This window comes from Chiloscyllium plagiosum, unplaced genomic scaffold, assembly GCF_037043375.1.
Source record: "Chiloscyllium plagiosum isolate Xiang-an unplaced genomic scaffold, Cpla_swu_hap1 HiC_scaffold_28, whole genome shotgun sequence".
NCBI lineage: Eukaryota > Metazoa > Chordata > Chondrichthyes > Orectolobiformes > Hemiscylliidae > Chiloscyllium > Chiloscyllium plagiosum.
Genome location: NW_028270166.1, coordinates 23,118,496 through 23,133,222, shown reverse-complemented (window position 1 = coordinate 23,133,222; position 14,727 = coordinate 23,118,496). Strand labels below are relative to the sequence as shown.

General features: G+C 39.4%; 1 protein-coding gene across 10 annotated transcripts in view; it reads right to left on the bottom strand.

Moving 5' to 3' along the window:
• LOC122565318 (phospholipid-transporting ATPase IC) overlaps window positions 1-14,727 on the bottom strand; it is a 152,524-nt gene that overhangs the window by 92,700 nt on the left and 45,097 nt on the right. For 6 of the 10 annotated variants that reach the window (XM_087976047.1, XM_043721170.2, XM_043721169.2 and 3 more), the window contains 2 exons: window positions 9,438-9,485; window positions 9,270-9,338 (listed from right to left, as the gene is read on the bottom strand). In XM_087976047.1, coding sequence (XP_087832173.1) covers window positions 9,270-9,327 — 58 coding nt within the window. In that variant the 5' untranslated portion in view covers window positions 9,328-9,338; window positions 9,438-9,485. Of the gene's footprint in view, window positions 1-9,269; window positions 9,360-9,437; window positions 9,486-12,194; window positions 12,455-14,727 lie in introns of those variants that run through there. The other 4 variants (XM_043721168.2, XM_043721166.2, XM_043721167.2 and 1 more) reach the window with 3 other exon arrangements.

The following is a 14,727-nucleotide window of genomic DNA, read 5'->3' as shown; positions in this document are numbered from 1 at the left end:
ACCCCCTGTTGCTCTCTGAGGATACATTTTGAAATTAACAGGCTGAGTATAATTTTCTCCTTTGTTACAAAATGATTGCTGATGTGCCTTAACACTCAGCAAGCAACAGAACATCAGACTAAAATCACTGCCAAATCCTAGCAAGTCATTGCCAAAGGAGGGCTCAGTCTGCTTTATTCAAAATTAATACTTTAGTGTTAGTAAAGACCCAGCTTACCCACTCATTTGTGTTTTCCTCAATTTGTTTGAGCAATGCAGAGCTTACAGTATAACTCTGCACTGCTTGAATCTGGCAATACTCTAAATCTGACACTATACCTTCCGTATTAAATCGCAACGCTTCACAATGAAATTCAAAGTATTAGATAGCAGGAGGTTTGTGTGCTTTCTGTACTACTATGAATGCTCTAATGAAGCACATTAGATTAAATGTCCATAACATTAGTGTAATACCATGCCAGCTGCAGAATTTGATATCAGCTTTGGCTATATGCTGAGCATTAAAACCAAGCATCGAAAATAAGAGTCTTATGCTAGAATGCTGCTGTAATTCACACCATTTTCCGATAAATGCAATAAATGCAGAAGATGAAAGGTCTGAACCTATATCTACACAATAATCCCTCTCTATGTACGTAAAGTGAAAAGAACCAGAAGGTCAGCTCAGAACTGTTCAAGGGATAGCAGTGCACTAGCCATAGTTCAAACCAAGGGACTAATCCTGAACAAACAAAAAAGAAAGAACTGTGAATGCTGGAAATCAAAAACAAATGCAGAAATTGCTGGAAAAACTCAGCAGGTCTGGCAGCACGCGTGGAGAGAAATCACAGTTAATGTTTCGGCTCCAGTGACACTTCTTCAAAACTCATTTCAAAACAAGGGATTCATCCACTGAACTTATATTTCTTGAAACAATACACAAAACATAACTTATACCTTGCAGATGACTTCCTAACCTTATTATGTCCTGTTATAATTATTAACACTTTCAAAAGTGTTACTGTTCACATTTGGAAACAAATGTTGCATTAAATCTGAAAGCAAAGTAAGCGATGCCTCTACGATGCAACTAACTTTTATACTCTTCGAAACAATTTTCTTCCTGCATTTTTCTCACATTCTATAAGCTGCTTTAAGCCTTGGTCAGAGACTAACTGCGGGAAGGGATGCTCCTGCATCCACAGAGACTGGCAGTCTTCTTTCTTCGAGGAGGACTAGTCATCCCCAGGTTGGCCTACAATCAGGAATTTGCTACGGGTGTGAAATACTAACATGCAATCTGCACTGCACTACTCTTCAGTCCAGCCCTTTACATGATCACTTTCCCAAGGGGTGGGGGGGGGGGGGTCTGTTAGCATCCCAAACTTCAGATTCTTCAGTGCCACAAAGCTTGCAGAACAAATAAAATTTAGGAAGACTAGAGGAGGTGTCAGCCATTCAGCCGATCAAGTCTGCTCCATAATTCAATTAATCATTTACCTCAACGCCACTTTACTGTGATCAGTCAATGATCTCTAGGAAAAAAATACTTTCTGTCTTAATCATGCATAATGATTCAGCTTCCACAGAATTCAGGGTTAAGGAGTTCCAAAGATGCATTATTCTCTAAGTGAAAACATCAAATTTCATCCCAGTTTGGAACGGCCTACCCATTACTCTGCGATTATATCTCTATTTCTAAAGTCACCAATCAGAAGATATATCCTATTTACTTCCATCCTGTCAAATTTTGTAAGAATTCTATAATTTCAATGGGATCACCTCTCATTCTCTGAAACTCAAGACAATACAAGCCCAGTTTTCTCAATCACTTCTCATAAGAAAATTCTACCGTCTGAGGAATTAGGCTAGTGGTCTTTGGTTGCACACTGTCTATGGCAAGTACTCTCTTCCTGAGATAAGGAGGTCAAAACAGTACATAATATGCCAGGTATAGAACATTATAGAACATATAACAGAACAATACAGCGCAGAACACGGCCTTCGGCCCTTGATGTTGTGCTGACCTGTGAACTAACCTAAGCCCAACCCCCTCATCATCCATGTGTTTATCCAAGGACTGTTTAAATGTCGCTAATATGGCTGAGTTAACTACATTGGCAGGCAGGGCATTCCACGCCCTTACCACTCTGAGTAAAGAACCTGCCTCTGACATCTGTCTTAAATCTATCACCCCTCAATTTGCAGCTATGCCCCCTTGTACAAGCTGACATCATCATCCTAGGAAAAAGACTTTCACTGTCTACCTTATCTAATCCTCTGATCATTTTGTATATCTCTATCAAATCCCCTCTTAGCCTTCTTCTTTCCTACGAGAATAGATCCAAGTTTCTCAGCCTTTCCTCATACGAACTTCCCTCCAGACCATGCAACATCCTGGTAAATCTCCTCTGCACCTTTTCCAATGCTTCCACATCCTTCCAGTAATGGGGCGACCAGAACTGGATTCAATATTCCAAGTGCAGCCGCACTAGAGTTTTATATATTTGCAGCATGACATTATGGCTCTGGAACTCAATCCCTCTACCAATAAAACCTAACACACCATATGCCTTCATAACAGCACTATCAACCTGGGTGGCAACTTTCAGGGATCTATGTACATGGACTCCAAGATCCCTCTGCACATTCACTACCAAGAATCTTTCCATTAACCCAGTATTCTGCCTTCCTGTTATTCTTCCCAAAGTGAATCACCTCACATTGAACTCTGTTTGCCATCTCTCAGCCCAATTCTGCAGTTTATCCAAGTCCCCTTGCAACCTGCAACATTCTTCCACACTGTCCACTACTCCACTGACTTTAGTATAATCTGCAAACCTACTAACTCATCTACCTATGCCTGTGTCTAAGTCATTTCTAAAAATGACAAACAGCAGTGGTCCCAAAACAGATCTTTGTGGTACACCACTAGTAACTGGGCTTCAGGCTGAATATTTTCCAGTTTTGAATCCAAACTGCTAAATCACCCTCAATCCCATGCCTCTGCATTTTCTTCAACAGCCTACCATGTGGAACCTTATGAAAGGCTTTACTGAAGTCCATGACAGCAGATAAACTGCCCTACCCTCATCTACATGCGTGGTCACCTTCTCAAAAAACTCAATGTGGTTTGTGGGACATGACCTGCCCTTGACGAAACCATGTTGACTATCTGCAATCAAATCGTTGCCTGCTAGATGATTATAAATCCTATCTCTTATAATCCTTTCCAAAACGTTTCCAACAACAGACGTAAGGCTCACTGGTCTATAATTACCTGGGTCATCTCTACTGCCCTTCTTAAACAAGGGCACAACATTTGCAATCCTCCAGTTCTCTGATACAAAACCTGTAGACAATGACAACTCAAAGATCAAGGCCGAAGGCTCCAACATCTCCTCCCTAGCTTCCCAGAGAATCCTTAGATAAATCTTATCCAGCCCAGGGTACTTGTCTATTTTTACTCCTTTTAGAATTTATAACACCTTTTCCTTACTAACCTCGATTCTTTCTAGTCTAATATCCCATAACTCAATTCTTCTCCTCTACAATATTCTCCTTTCCTGAATGAAAAGGGATGAGAAATATTTGTTTAGCACCTCTCCGATCTCCAAAGTATCCACACATAACTTCCCATTTCTGTCTTTGACTGGTCCTATTCCTACCCTAGTCATCCATTTATTCCTCACATACCTATAGAAGGCTTTAGGGTTCTCCTTTATTCTACCTGTTAAAAACTGTTCATGTCCCTTCCTTGTTCTTCTTAACTCTCACTTTAAATCCTTCCTCGCTAATCTGTAACTCTCCATCGCCTCATCTGAACCATCTCATCTCAACATCATATACAATCTCAGTTATCTGTAAGAATAATAGGGTGGTTATGATAGGGGATATTAACTTTCCAAACATAGACTGGGACTGCCATAGTGTTAAAGGTTTTCATGGAGAGGAATTTGTTAAATGCACACAAGACAATTTTCTGATTCAGTGTGTGGAGGTGCAAAACTTGACCTACTCTTGGGAAATAAGTTCTAAATTGGAGAAAGGCCAATTTTGACGGTATTAGACAAGAACTATCGAAAGCTGTTTAGGGGCAGATGTTCGCAGGTAAAGGGACGGCTGGAAAATGGGAAGCCTTCAGAAAGGAGATAACGAGAATCCAGAGAAAGTATATTTCTGTCAGGGTGAAAGGGAATGCTGGATGACTAAATAAATTGAGTGTTTGGTTAAGAAAAGGAAGGAAGCATATGTCAGGTATAGACAGGATAGATCGAGTGAATTCTTAGAAGAGTATAAAAGAAGTAGGAGTATACTCAAGAGGGAAATCAGGAGGGCAAAAAGCGGACATGAGATAGCTTTGGCAAATAGAATTAAGGAGAATCCAAAGGGTTTTTACAAATACATTAAGGTCAAAGATCAGCAAGGCGGCCTTTGTGTGGAGCCACAGAAAATGGGGGAGATACTAAACGAGTATTTTGCATCAGTATTTACTGTGGAAAAGGATATGGAAGATTTAGACTGTAGGGAAATAGATGGTGACATCTTGCAAAATGTCCATATTACAGAGGAGGAAGTGCTGGATGTCTTTTAAACAGTGGCACCATGTTAGCCAACCTCCAGTCTTCCGGCACCCCACCTGTGACTATCGATGATATAAATATCTCAGCAAAACGCCCAGCAATCACTTCTCTAGCTTCCCACAGAGTTCTTGGATACACCTGATCAGGTCCTGGGGATTTATCCACTTTTATGCATTTCAAGACATCCAGCATAAAAGTGGATAAATCCCCAGGACCTGATCAGGTGTATCCAAGAACTCTGTGGGAAGCTAGAGAAGTAATTGCTGGGCCTCTTGCTGAGATATTTGTATCATCGATAGTCACAGGTGGGGTGCTGGAAGACTGGAGCTTGGCTAACGTGGTGCCACTGTTTAAGAAGGGTGGTAAGGACAAGCCAGGGAACTATAGACTGGTGAGCTTGACGTCGGTGGTGGGCAAGTTGTTGGAGGGAATCCTGAGGGACAGGATATAAATGTATCTGGAAAGGCAAGGACTGATTCGGGATAGTCAACATGGCTTTGTGCGTGGGAAATCATGTCTCCAAAACTTGATTGAATTTTTTGAAGAAGTAACAAAGAGTATTGATGAGGGAAGAGCAGTAGATGTGATCTATATGGACTTCAGTAAGGTGTTCAACAAGGTTCCCCATGGGAGACTGATTAGCAAGGTTAGAACTCATAGAATACAGGGAGAACTAGCCATTTGGATACAGAACTGGCTCAAAGGTAAAAGTCAGAGGGTGGTGGTGGAGGGTTGTTTTTCAGACTGGAGGCCTGTGACCAGTGGAGTACCACAAGGATCAGTGCTGGGCCCTCTACTTTTTGTCATTTACATAAATGATTTGGATGCGAGCACAAGAGGTACAGTTAGTAAGTTTGCAGATGACAACAAAATTGGACGTGTAGTGGACAGCGAAGAGGGTTACCTCAGATTACAACAGGATCTGGACCAGATGGGACAATGGGCTGGGAAGTGGAAGATGGAGTTTAATTCAGATAAATGCGAGGTGTTGCATTTTGGGAAAGCAAATCTTAGCAGGACTTATACACTTAATGGTAAGGTCCTAGGGAGTGTTGCTGAACAAAGAGACCTTGGAGTGCAGGTTCATAGCCCCTTGAAAGTAATGACACAGGTAGATAGAATAGTGAAGGTGGTGTTTGGTATGCTTTCGTTTATTGGTCAGAGTATTGAGTACAGGAGTTGGGAGGTCATGTTGTGGCTGTATAGGACATTGGTAAGGCCACTGTTGGAATATTGCATGCAATTCTGATCTCCTTCCTATCGGAAAGATGTTGTGAAACTTGAAAGGGATCAGAAAAAATTTATAAAGATGTTGCCAGGGTTGGAGGATTTGAGGTACAGGGAGAGGCTGAACAGGCTGGGGCTGTTTTCCCTGAAGCATTAGAGGCTGAGGGGTGACCTTATAGAGGTTTACAAAATTATGAGGGGCATGGATAGGGTAAATAGTCTTTTCCCTGGGGTCAGGGAGTCCAGAACTAGAGGCCATGGGTTTAGGGTGAGAGGGGAAAGATATAAAAGAGACCTAAGGGGCAACTTTTTCACACAGAGGGTGGTACGGGTATGGAATGAGCTGCCAGAGGAAGTGGTGGAGGCTGGTACAATTGCAACATTTAAGAGGCATTTGGATGAGTATATGAATAGGAAGGGTTTGGATGGATATGGGCCAGGTGCTGGCAGGTGGGACCAGATTGGGTTAGGATATCTGGTCGGCATGGATAGGTTGGACCGAAGGGTCTGTTTTCATGCTGTACATCTCTATGACTCTAAAAGCCTTCTTATAATACAAATACACCTCATTCACTGGTTCTCCTGCATCTATGCTACATATAACATCTCAAAAAAGCCCCAAACAGTATTCTCTTACAGCTGCTCAATTTTAAACAGTAGAATGGGCCAATCCAGCAAGATACCAAGAGCATCTTGAAGCCTTATAGACATTTCTAGCACCTTTGCCACAGACTAATTGAGTATTTCCCTTTTTGAAGTGTCATCACTGTTATAATATAGCAATGGTGTAGTGAATTTGCACACAGCAAGGTCCCCCAAACACCAAAGTAATAACAATCTGATGATCTGTTTTGCGATGCTAATGAGAAATACACTTTGCTCAGGCACTGAAGAAAGCTCTCCTGATCTCAAAATGTTGTCGTAGAGAAATTAATGTCCACTTAGTGGTGGCTCCTAGGCTCTCGGTTTAATGTCTAATCTGAAACACAGCTCTGCACTGTATTGGAATGTCAGCTGAGATATTGTGCTGAACACTCTTGCATCCACAGCTTTCTTACTCAGAAGCAAGGGTGATTTCACTGAGCTATAATTACAGCCCTAAATGGAAGAGCTGGGTGAAGTAATTCCATATTTATTGATATTCGTAAGACCATAAGTACCTTCTTTTCCTGGTGTCTTCAGGTCATTGGGTAAAAGCTGGGTTAGACTTAAAATTTGAAGGGGCCTTTGAAATATAGTGTAGTTACAGCACTCTAGGAGACTATTCAACCCATCATGTTTGTGCGGCCAGGAACAAGTCATCTGGTGCCATTCCTCTTCCGTTCCCCTATAGTCCTATAATTATTTATCCTTTTCAGGTAATGATCCAACTCCTTTCTGAAATATTCAACTGGCCCTACCTCCACTCCTCTCAAACACTGCAGTTCAGGTCATACCCACTCACTGTGTGAAGCATGGTTTTCTCATGTTATCATCATTTATTTCACCAGTTACCTGAGATCTATTCCCTCTGGCTCTTGTTCTTTCCACCAATGAGAACAGTTTTTCCAATCCGAGACCCCTCATGATTTTGGATGCTTCTACCAAAATCTCACCTCAACGTTATCTGCAGCAAGGGAAATAGTCCCAATCCTCCAATCCTTTCACACAACCAGAGCTCCTCGTGTTTGGAACTACTTCTGAAATCATTCTGCATCCTTGTTAAAGCCATCACATCGTTCCTACAAGTTGCTGTCCAAAACCTAATGCTCCAATTGAGGACGGAGCAGTGTTTTATATAGTTTAAATAACTTCCTTGTTTATGCATGCTATGCTCCATTAGTTAAAAGCCAAAATGTTACATGGTTTATAACTACACTCTTAACTCATCCTTCCACCATCATTGACTTGAGCATCTATACACCCAGGTCTCTTGGCTCCTGCACGCCCTTTAGAGTTGTAAACTTTCTTTTCCGTCATCTTTCCACATTTGTCCAACCAAAATGAGAAACTGAACAGGTTCCCTGCATTACATTTCATCTGCCACTTCTCCACCAAACTGTCTCGGTCCTTTTAAAATTCTACGACATCCTCATCATGTTTCACATTACTTCCATGTTTTGTATAACTACAAAGTTTGGTTAAGGTCATTACTAAACATCAGGCTGGAGGGGGGGTCAGTTTAGCTCAGTTGGCTGGACAGCTGGTTTGCAATGTAGAGTGATGCAAGCAATGTGGGTTCAATTTTCACACTGGCTGAGGTTAACTGGAAAGATTTTCTGTCTCAACCTCTCCCCTCACCTGAGGCCTGGTGATCCTTTGCTTAAACCACCACCAGTTCTCTCTCTTTCATTACAGAGCAGTTCTACGGTGGGTTAACTCTTACAGCAATGTTAACTTTACCATGTACATCAAGGAAAACAGGGGAATTCCATGATAAACAATACTTGAGTCTATAAAAAACTATTCACTGATACTCTTTCTTTCCTGTCACATAGCCAATATCAGATCCATGTTGCTTCTGTCTCTATTATTCCACAAGCTATAACTTTGCTCTCAGCTTTCTGATGTAACAGAGTATCAAGTTTCTTATGGATATTCATGTATACCACAAATAGCACTACCATTCTGCGACTAAATAAAAAAATCAAGCAAGGTAGTTAAACAGGACGTACCCTTAACAAATCTTTAATAAATTAACCACATTTTCGTAAATGACTATTAAGTTATTCTGAATTCTTATTTCTAAAAACTTCACTATCATCAAGGTTGAACTAACTGGCCTGTAGTTTAGCTTTACAAATGTTTTTAAACAACATATTACATTCTCTTGGTCCCTTATTGTTTTTAAGTACAGACAGTCTATCTGATTGGTCCTTCCTGTCAATGTTAAACTTTCAAGTGTCTCAATTGCCTTCTCTTTCGCCAAGAGCATTTTCTTCCTTGGTAAAAACAGATTCAAAGTGTTCTTTCATTGCTTCAATCACACCTAGCCTCAAAGCCCTTTTTTTGGTGTCTTGGCCCATTTCCTCCTTTTACTACTCTTTTACAATATGTACACTTCAAAAAGAATTTTGTATTCGATTTTATGCTAGATGCTCTCTCACCCCGTACTCTCTTTGCTTTTCATATTTGTTTTCTCAGATCCATTCTAAACTTTTCATATTCATTTTGACTTTAAATTGTATTATCTTTCTTAATTTCTATCCCTGTCATCATCTGGGGAACGCTAAACCTTTGTTCTGAGTGCAGGCAGTACCAACTTCTCTCAGATATCTGCTGATTCCACTCCAGCCAACCACACACTTTTACTCTTTCACATTTCTCAGTGTATTGAGCTGTTGACTTAAGTCACCTTAAAATAACTGAGATTAAAGTGCAAAAAGTTTCAGTGTTTGTAAATCCACATTCAAATACTCCACACCCCAGTACTAAGCACCAGTATACAATTCTAACAGATAATAGTGCTGAGCATATAACATCAATGTACAAATACATTACCTTTCCTTAGTTGAAATGTCTCAAAATTATTTGAATTTGAACATTCAAAAGTGGTCATTATGGAAATTCCTGTCAAAAAAATAAAAATAGCTACTTAATAGAATATATAATATACCAAAAGCTATAAGTACAATACAGGACCAAATTACAGAAAGAAATGTTTCATACCTGGAACCCTCAGCAGGGTTAACCTAGGAGTCACTTCAGCCAACTACACTGTAAATGGAAAGAATGAAAATTAACACATGCAAAATATTGCTTTAATAATAGAAACACATTATGCTGGTCTAATTTATGATGTCTCAGTACACTTCCTACATTTAGGTACCATGGGTTCTCATTAATCGTTGAGACAGATTAATGAGAAATTGAGATCGCAGTAAGAATTTCAATTTTGGAACAGTCTCCACGGAAGCTCAACAGTTTTGCAGTTAGTTTGTTTTTTACAATTGAATGTTTTTTAAATGGAAGCCATTAAGGCTGTAATTCTAAATTGCTACAAGTGGTATTTAAAATTCCTTCAAATATATTTTAACTTTATAATACGGTAGTTTATTAATAAAAATACACAAATTGCAACAGTAAAATTGAGATACAGCTGGTTAGAGGGCTTGACCTTGATCTATGTCCTCAATCCAGTCTCATGTTTTGTCCAGTTTTGTGATTTAATAGTCACCTCAGCTGCATTTATGCATCATATCCAAATAGACATTAAAAAGAAATTTAACATTGTTTCTTACAAACATTTAGAATATATAAAACCTGTCACTAAGCCTCTGTAATCTCCTCCAACCCTACGAGCTTAGACTTCAGGTCTGATTCCTTATTGCTAAACATATTCCCTGCAATTTAGAACACTGGGCAACCAGCAGTGAAGGCAGAAACACTCTGCAAAGCTTAGATTTTTTTGTTTACTCATTATTAAAAATGACCTCTTAAGGAATATGTTCAAGGTTATTATGCATTTTAGCTTTAGAAGACAATGTAAAACACTCAACATTTTAATCCAAATTCATGATGTCATTCAAATACCTCAAATGAGTTGCAGCTTTTCAACCATTGGCTCTGTACAATTGTACAAAGTGACAGACCATTACACCACTGGCTTCTAAGAGGATCTGCAGAGTAAGCCCTTTTGCGCAACTTTAATTCAATAGCCAAATTTAAATTTTACATTTAGAAACCCCATAAAGTTTGTATTAGTTATACAGAAGCAGGCCATTTGATCTAACAAGTTCATCTTGGTGTTCAAACTTCCCCAGCAAACTACCAACTGAGACAGATACAAGGAAGGAATTGAGAAGCAAGAAGTGCAGAAGGAATTTAAAATAAAGGAAGGGCTGACCATGCCTTCAAAAGTAAAATGATTGTTTCATGTCTTATTCCTTCAATGCACACCCCACAGTGAACACGTTGTATCAGTAAAACACACTAAAATAACTGTGGGAAGTACTTCACATCTAACTCGACCAGTTCCCCACCTAATTTTTACTGTCTCATTTCTAGTTGACATCCCCTTAGCAGACTTTATGCTATTCAAACACAGTGGTTTGGTTGACAAAATCTGCAGTAATAATGGATTGACATTTCCATATCGAAAACACAATTCACCCAGATTTCAAACAATGAAATTTGTCCAACTTGATTTTGGAAGAACTATTTGTGTCAATTCCTTGAAAAGGCAATTTTGTGCCTGTCAGGACCAGGCTACAACAGACTAAAATAAAAGTGAAAAATGTGGGACATCCCAATTTAATCATACATTTTTCCAGCCACACTGTCGCTGCTGTCTGAAACATTTCACTTTCCAGTCGCATTCTTTGCATTTAAAAAAAATTTTTTTTTGAATATTTATTCAATTCCTATTTTTAAAATTGCTGATTCATTTTCCACTTCTGTCGCTCATGGGCTCTACTTGTCCTAAAAATAAAGTAAAATTTTCTCCTAATCTCTCTCATCTTTCCTTTGTGAGGATCTTAAACTCATTCATCTGCAGTGACCAACCTCTCAACAAGCTACCAACTGAGACGGACACAATCAAGGAAGAAGCAAGGAATGTAGAAGGAACTTAAAGTAAAAGGGAGGGCTTTCAATCAGCTGAACATGTCTTTAAAAATAAAATGATTGTTTCATGTATCATTCATACAAAGCACACCTCATAGTGAACATATTGTCTCAATAAAACAGACAGTACAGTAACTGTGGGAACCACAGGAGCTCCAGGTGTTACTCTGCACATTCCATTAATACCCAAACTGAACTGGCTCATCATAACTTTTGCAAAAACATGATTGCACATTGAGACAAACTAAATGCTAAAGAAGCAAGACATTTGGGCCAGTTGATAGTCCAAGCTAACTTTGAGTTTTGTTAAATCATAAATTTGAAAATTAACAATCTGTATTCATCAAAGGTTCAAGTGTGCTACAATCTTCAGGACACAGTACCCTATATTAAATTCAATCAATTTCTTTATTGTTAACACATCCTTCATCTTCACAAAATTAGTTCTGGCCCTCATTATCCTTCTAACTTCAGTATTACATCCAGCATCTTCTCTTCTCATTTGTCCTAGATTTGTACACTTGTTCCAGTGTGATCCTATCCACTGGAGTTTTCATTCTAATACATCTAATATACTCCATCTAACTACTATTGCTTTTGTCCATCGCAGTTTTAATTGGCCAGTCCATTATTGCTCTAATCACACCTCCTCATGCCCTGGACCTACAGAAGTTCAAAATCTACTACTGCTACGCTTCAGCATATGTCTGCAAACTACTCAGTTTTAAAAAGCTGAATAAACATACATGATATTGTCAAGGCAGTATGACACAAACAAATGGTAATAGCAGGGTATTTGCAATAAGGGCTACACTAATAAATGACAGAACAGAACAACAGTGACCAATAATGAGACTTCACCTTTTAGATAGTCTGTGCTGTTGGAGCCTCTCACCATGTTATTGCAAGGCCTCTCCAACTGCTTTAATTGGAGCAAAATATCGCAGATGCTGTAAATCTAAAATTAAAACAAACATGCTGGAGAAGCTCAGCAGGTCTGGCAGCATCTGCGCAGACAGAAACAGAGTTAACGTTTCAAGTCTTATATGGCTCTTCATCAGAACTCTTCCTCTGCTGCTGGTTTTGCTGTGGCTTGAGATGGCCTCTCTGCTGTGTGTCAGTTGGACTAGGAAAGTTGTGGCAGGTCTCTCTCTCTCGCGCTCTCTCTCTGGAGTTCTGGCACACTATCACTTAATTGGACAGCTGAGCCCCTTGGGATTAGCTGAAGATGAAATAACATGTTTTACATAAGGTCAGAGGGAGTGGCGTCGACACCAGAAGTGAAACTGAAAGTCTTGACTGATGAGTCAGTTTGGAAAGTTACAGGTAATTGCTGAAAGTAATGGCCTTTATTGTAGATGTGTTGTGACCAAACCCTTTCATTAGATATTAAGATTTTTTGTAAATCAAGAATACTGACTGTACAGAAAGTCAGTGAGAAAACAGAGTAAGCAGAGAGTGATTACATATTCACTGAATGTTACAATGCTAACATCTGTGTGCATGTCCTGGTTACAGAATCTTACTTGCTGTTGTCACACTTCTCGTCAACTTTTTTTCTTATAGATTCCAAATTCCAAATTTATAATGGGTAGTACCAATTATCATGCTTTTTTGTTTAAACTATTATAAATGTGCCATGTGCTAAGCAGCTGTACAGCAGGGAAATTTCTAAACATAAAATAAACTGCAGCACAGGCACTGAATTTTTTTTTGTTCAGTCACAGGATGAGAATATTGTTGGCTCAGCAAGCATTTATTGTCCATCCCTAAAACCCAGATTGACTGAAAGAGTGTTTGTTCCCCCAATTAAAATAATTCTAACTTCATGAGACCATAATGTTCTCATTTCCTTCGATACCTTACTCTTTCAACAGGCAGTTATATCATGCTTTTAATGCAATAAAACTTCCCACAACATGATACAACATGTCAGCGAGCTATATAACAAGTTATTAGATTAAATCAAAGTTTTTTGATCAGGAACATGGGTTTCAAGGAGCGCCCTAAGTGAGAAAGTGAAGTGGAGAAGCAGAGAGGTAGCTTGACGGAATTTCAGACCTTGCAGCCGAGGCAAGCGAAGGTATGCCCACAGTGATAGAATGATTACAATCTAGAATGCATATGGAGGTTAGATCTAGACGGGTGTTGAATTCCAGAGTATGCAGGGCCGGAGAAGATTACAGAATACAGGAAGGGTGAAGCCATGGATTTCAAAACAAAGAGATTTTAAAAATCAAAATATTGTTTGACAGGGGCCAGTGGAGATCAGCAAGCAATGTGAATAATTACTGAGACAGGAAACGTAAATGACAATTTTGGATGATGTCAGGTTATTTTAGGTAGAATGTGAGGGAACAGGTAGCATTGGAATAGTTGAGTATAGAGGTGGCAAAAGTATCAATGAGGATTTCAGCAGCAGATGAGCAAAGTCAGAGCAAACTCAGTTATAGAAATGGAAACAGACAGGCTTAGTGATGGCATGAGTATGCGGAAGCAAATTCTGGGTCCAAATATGACAGCAATGTTCTGATTTACAGCTTAGTCTATGAATGTCACTTTCAAACATTGACCTCACCATTTTTAAACATCACAACCTTTGTTTGTACATTCCAAAGCTTCATAACCACCTTTGTAAAAATGGGTTTCTACTGACGTCTTTCCAATAACTATTATATTTAATCTTCTACATCCTGATGTAGATCTATTTCTATCTACTCTGCCTCATCTTCATGCCTTCATATGATTTATTAAATCACCCTGTTGTTCTATAAGACTGTTGATTACAGTCTTTCTTTGTACTGACATTGTCACTTTCCAAGCAGTGCACAGTGAATAGTGGCACTAAACTAGCACCTACACTACACCCTTTAGATAATTTCACTTGTGTAATTTTTTGGCTAAGTCTAAGCAGTGTGGAACTTTGAGGATTTCTTGCCACGGAGATCAGCAGAATTTCTCACCATTCCTACCAAACACTCCTCATTAACTAGTGCCCAATTGATTTCTCTTCCTCACTTCCAATTCTGCTTCCAGAACAACTGTTTCTGTGCTGTTTGCAGAACAATTCCCCACTCAGCAGATTTCTACTGAAAGACCACATCCCTGAACCATACCATCTTTAAAAGCCCATGTGCACCAGAGTGCACATCTTAGTGCGGAGTTTCCCTACCTGGTTCCAAGCATTTAGTAAGATAAGAAGTTGAATAGTAATGAGGTGAATTATCAGGTTAATAAAATGATTATCAATTTGTAATCGCCCTTCCTTGGCAATTTGACACTCCCAACGAGAAACTCACCTCACTGCTCAGCAAAACCATAAATGATGCAGTGAGATGCTCCCAATGTCGAGATGGGGCTCACTGGATTTTTCATCCAATATTGTCACAAATCT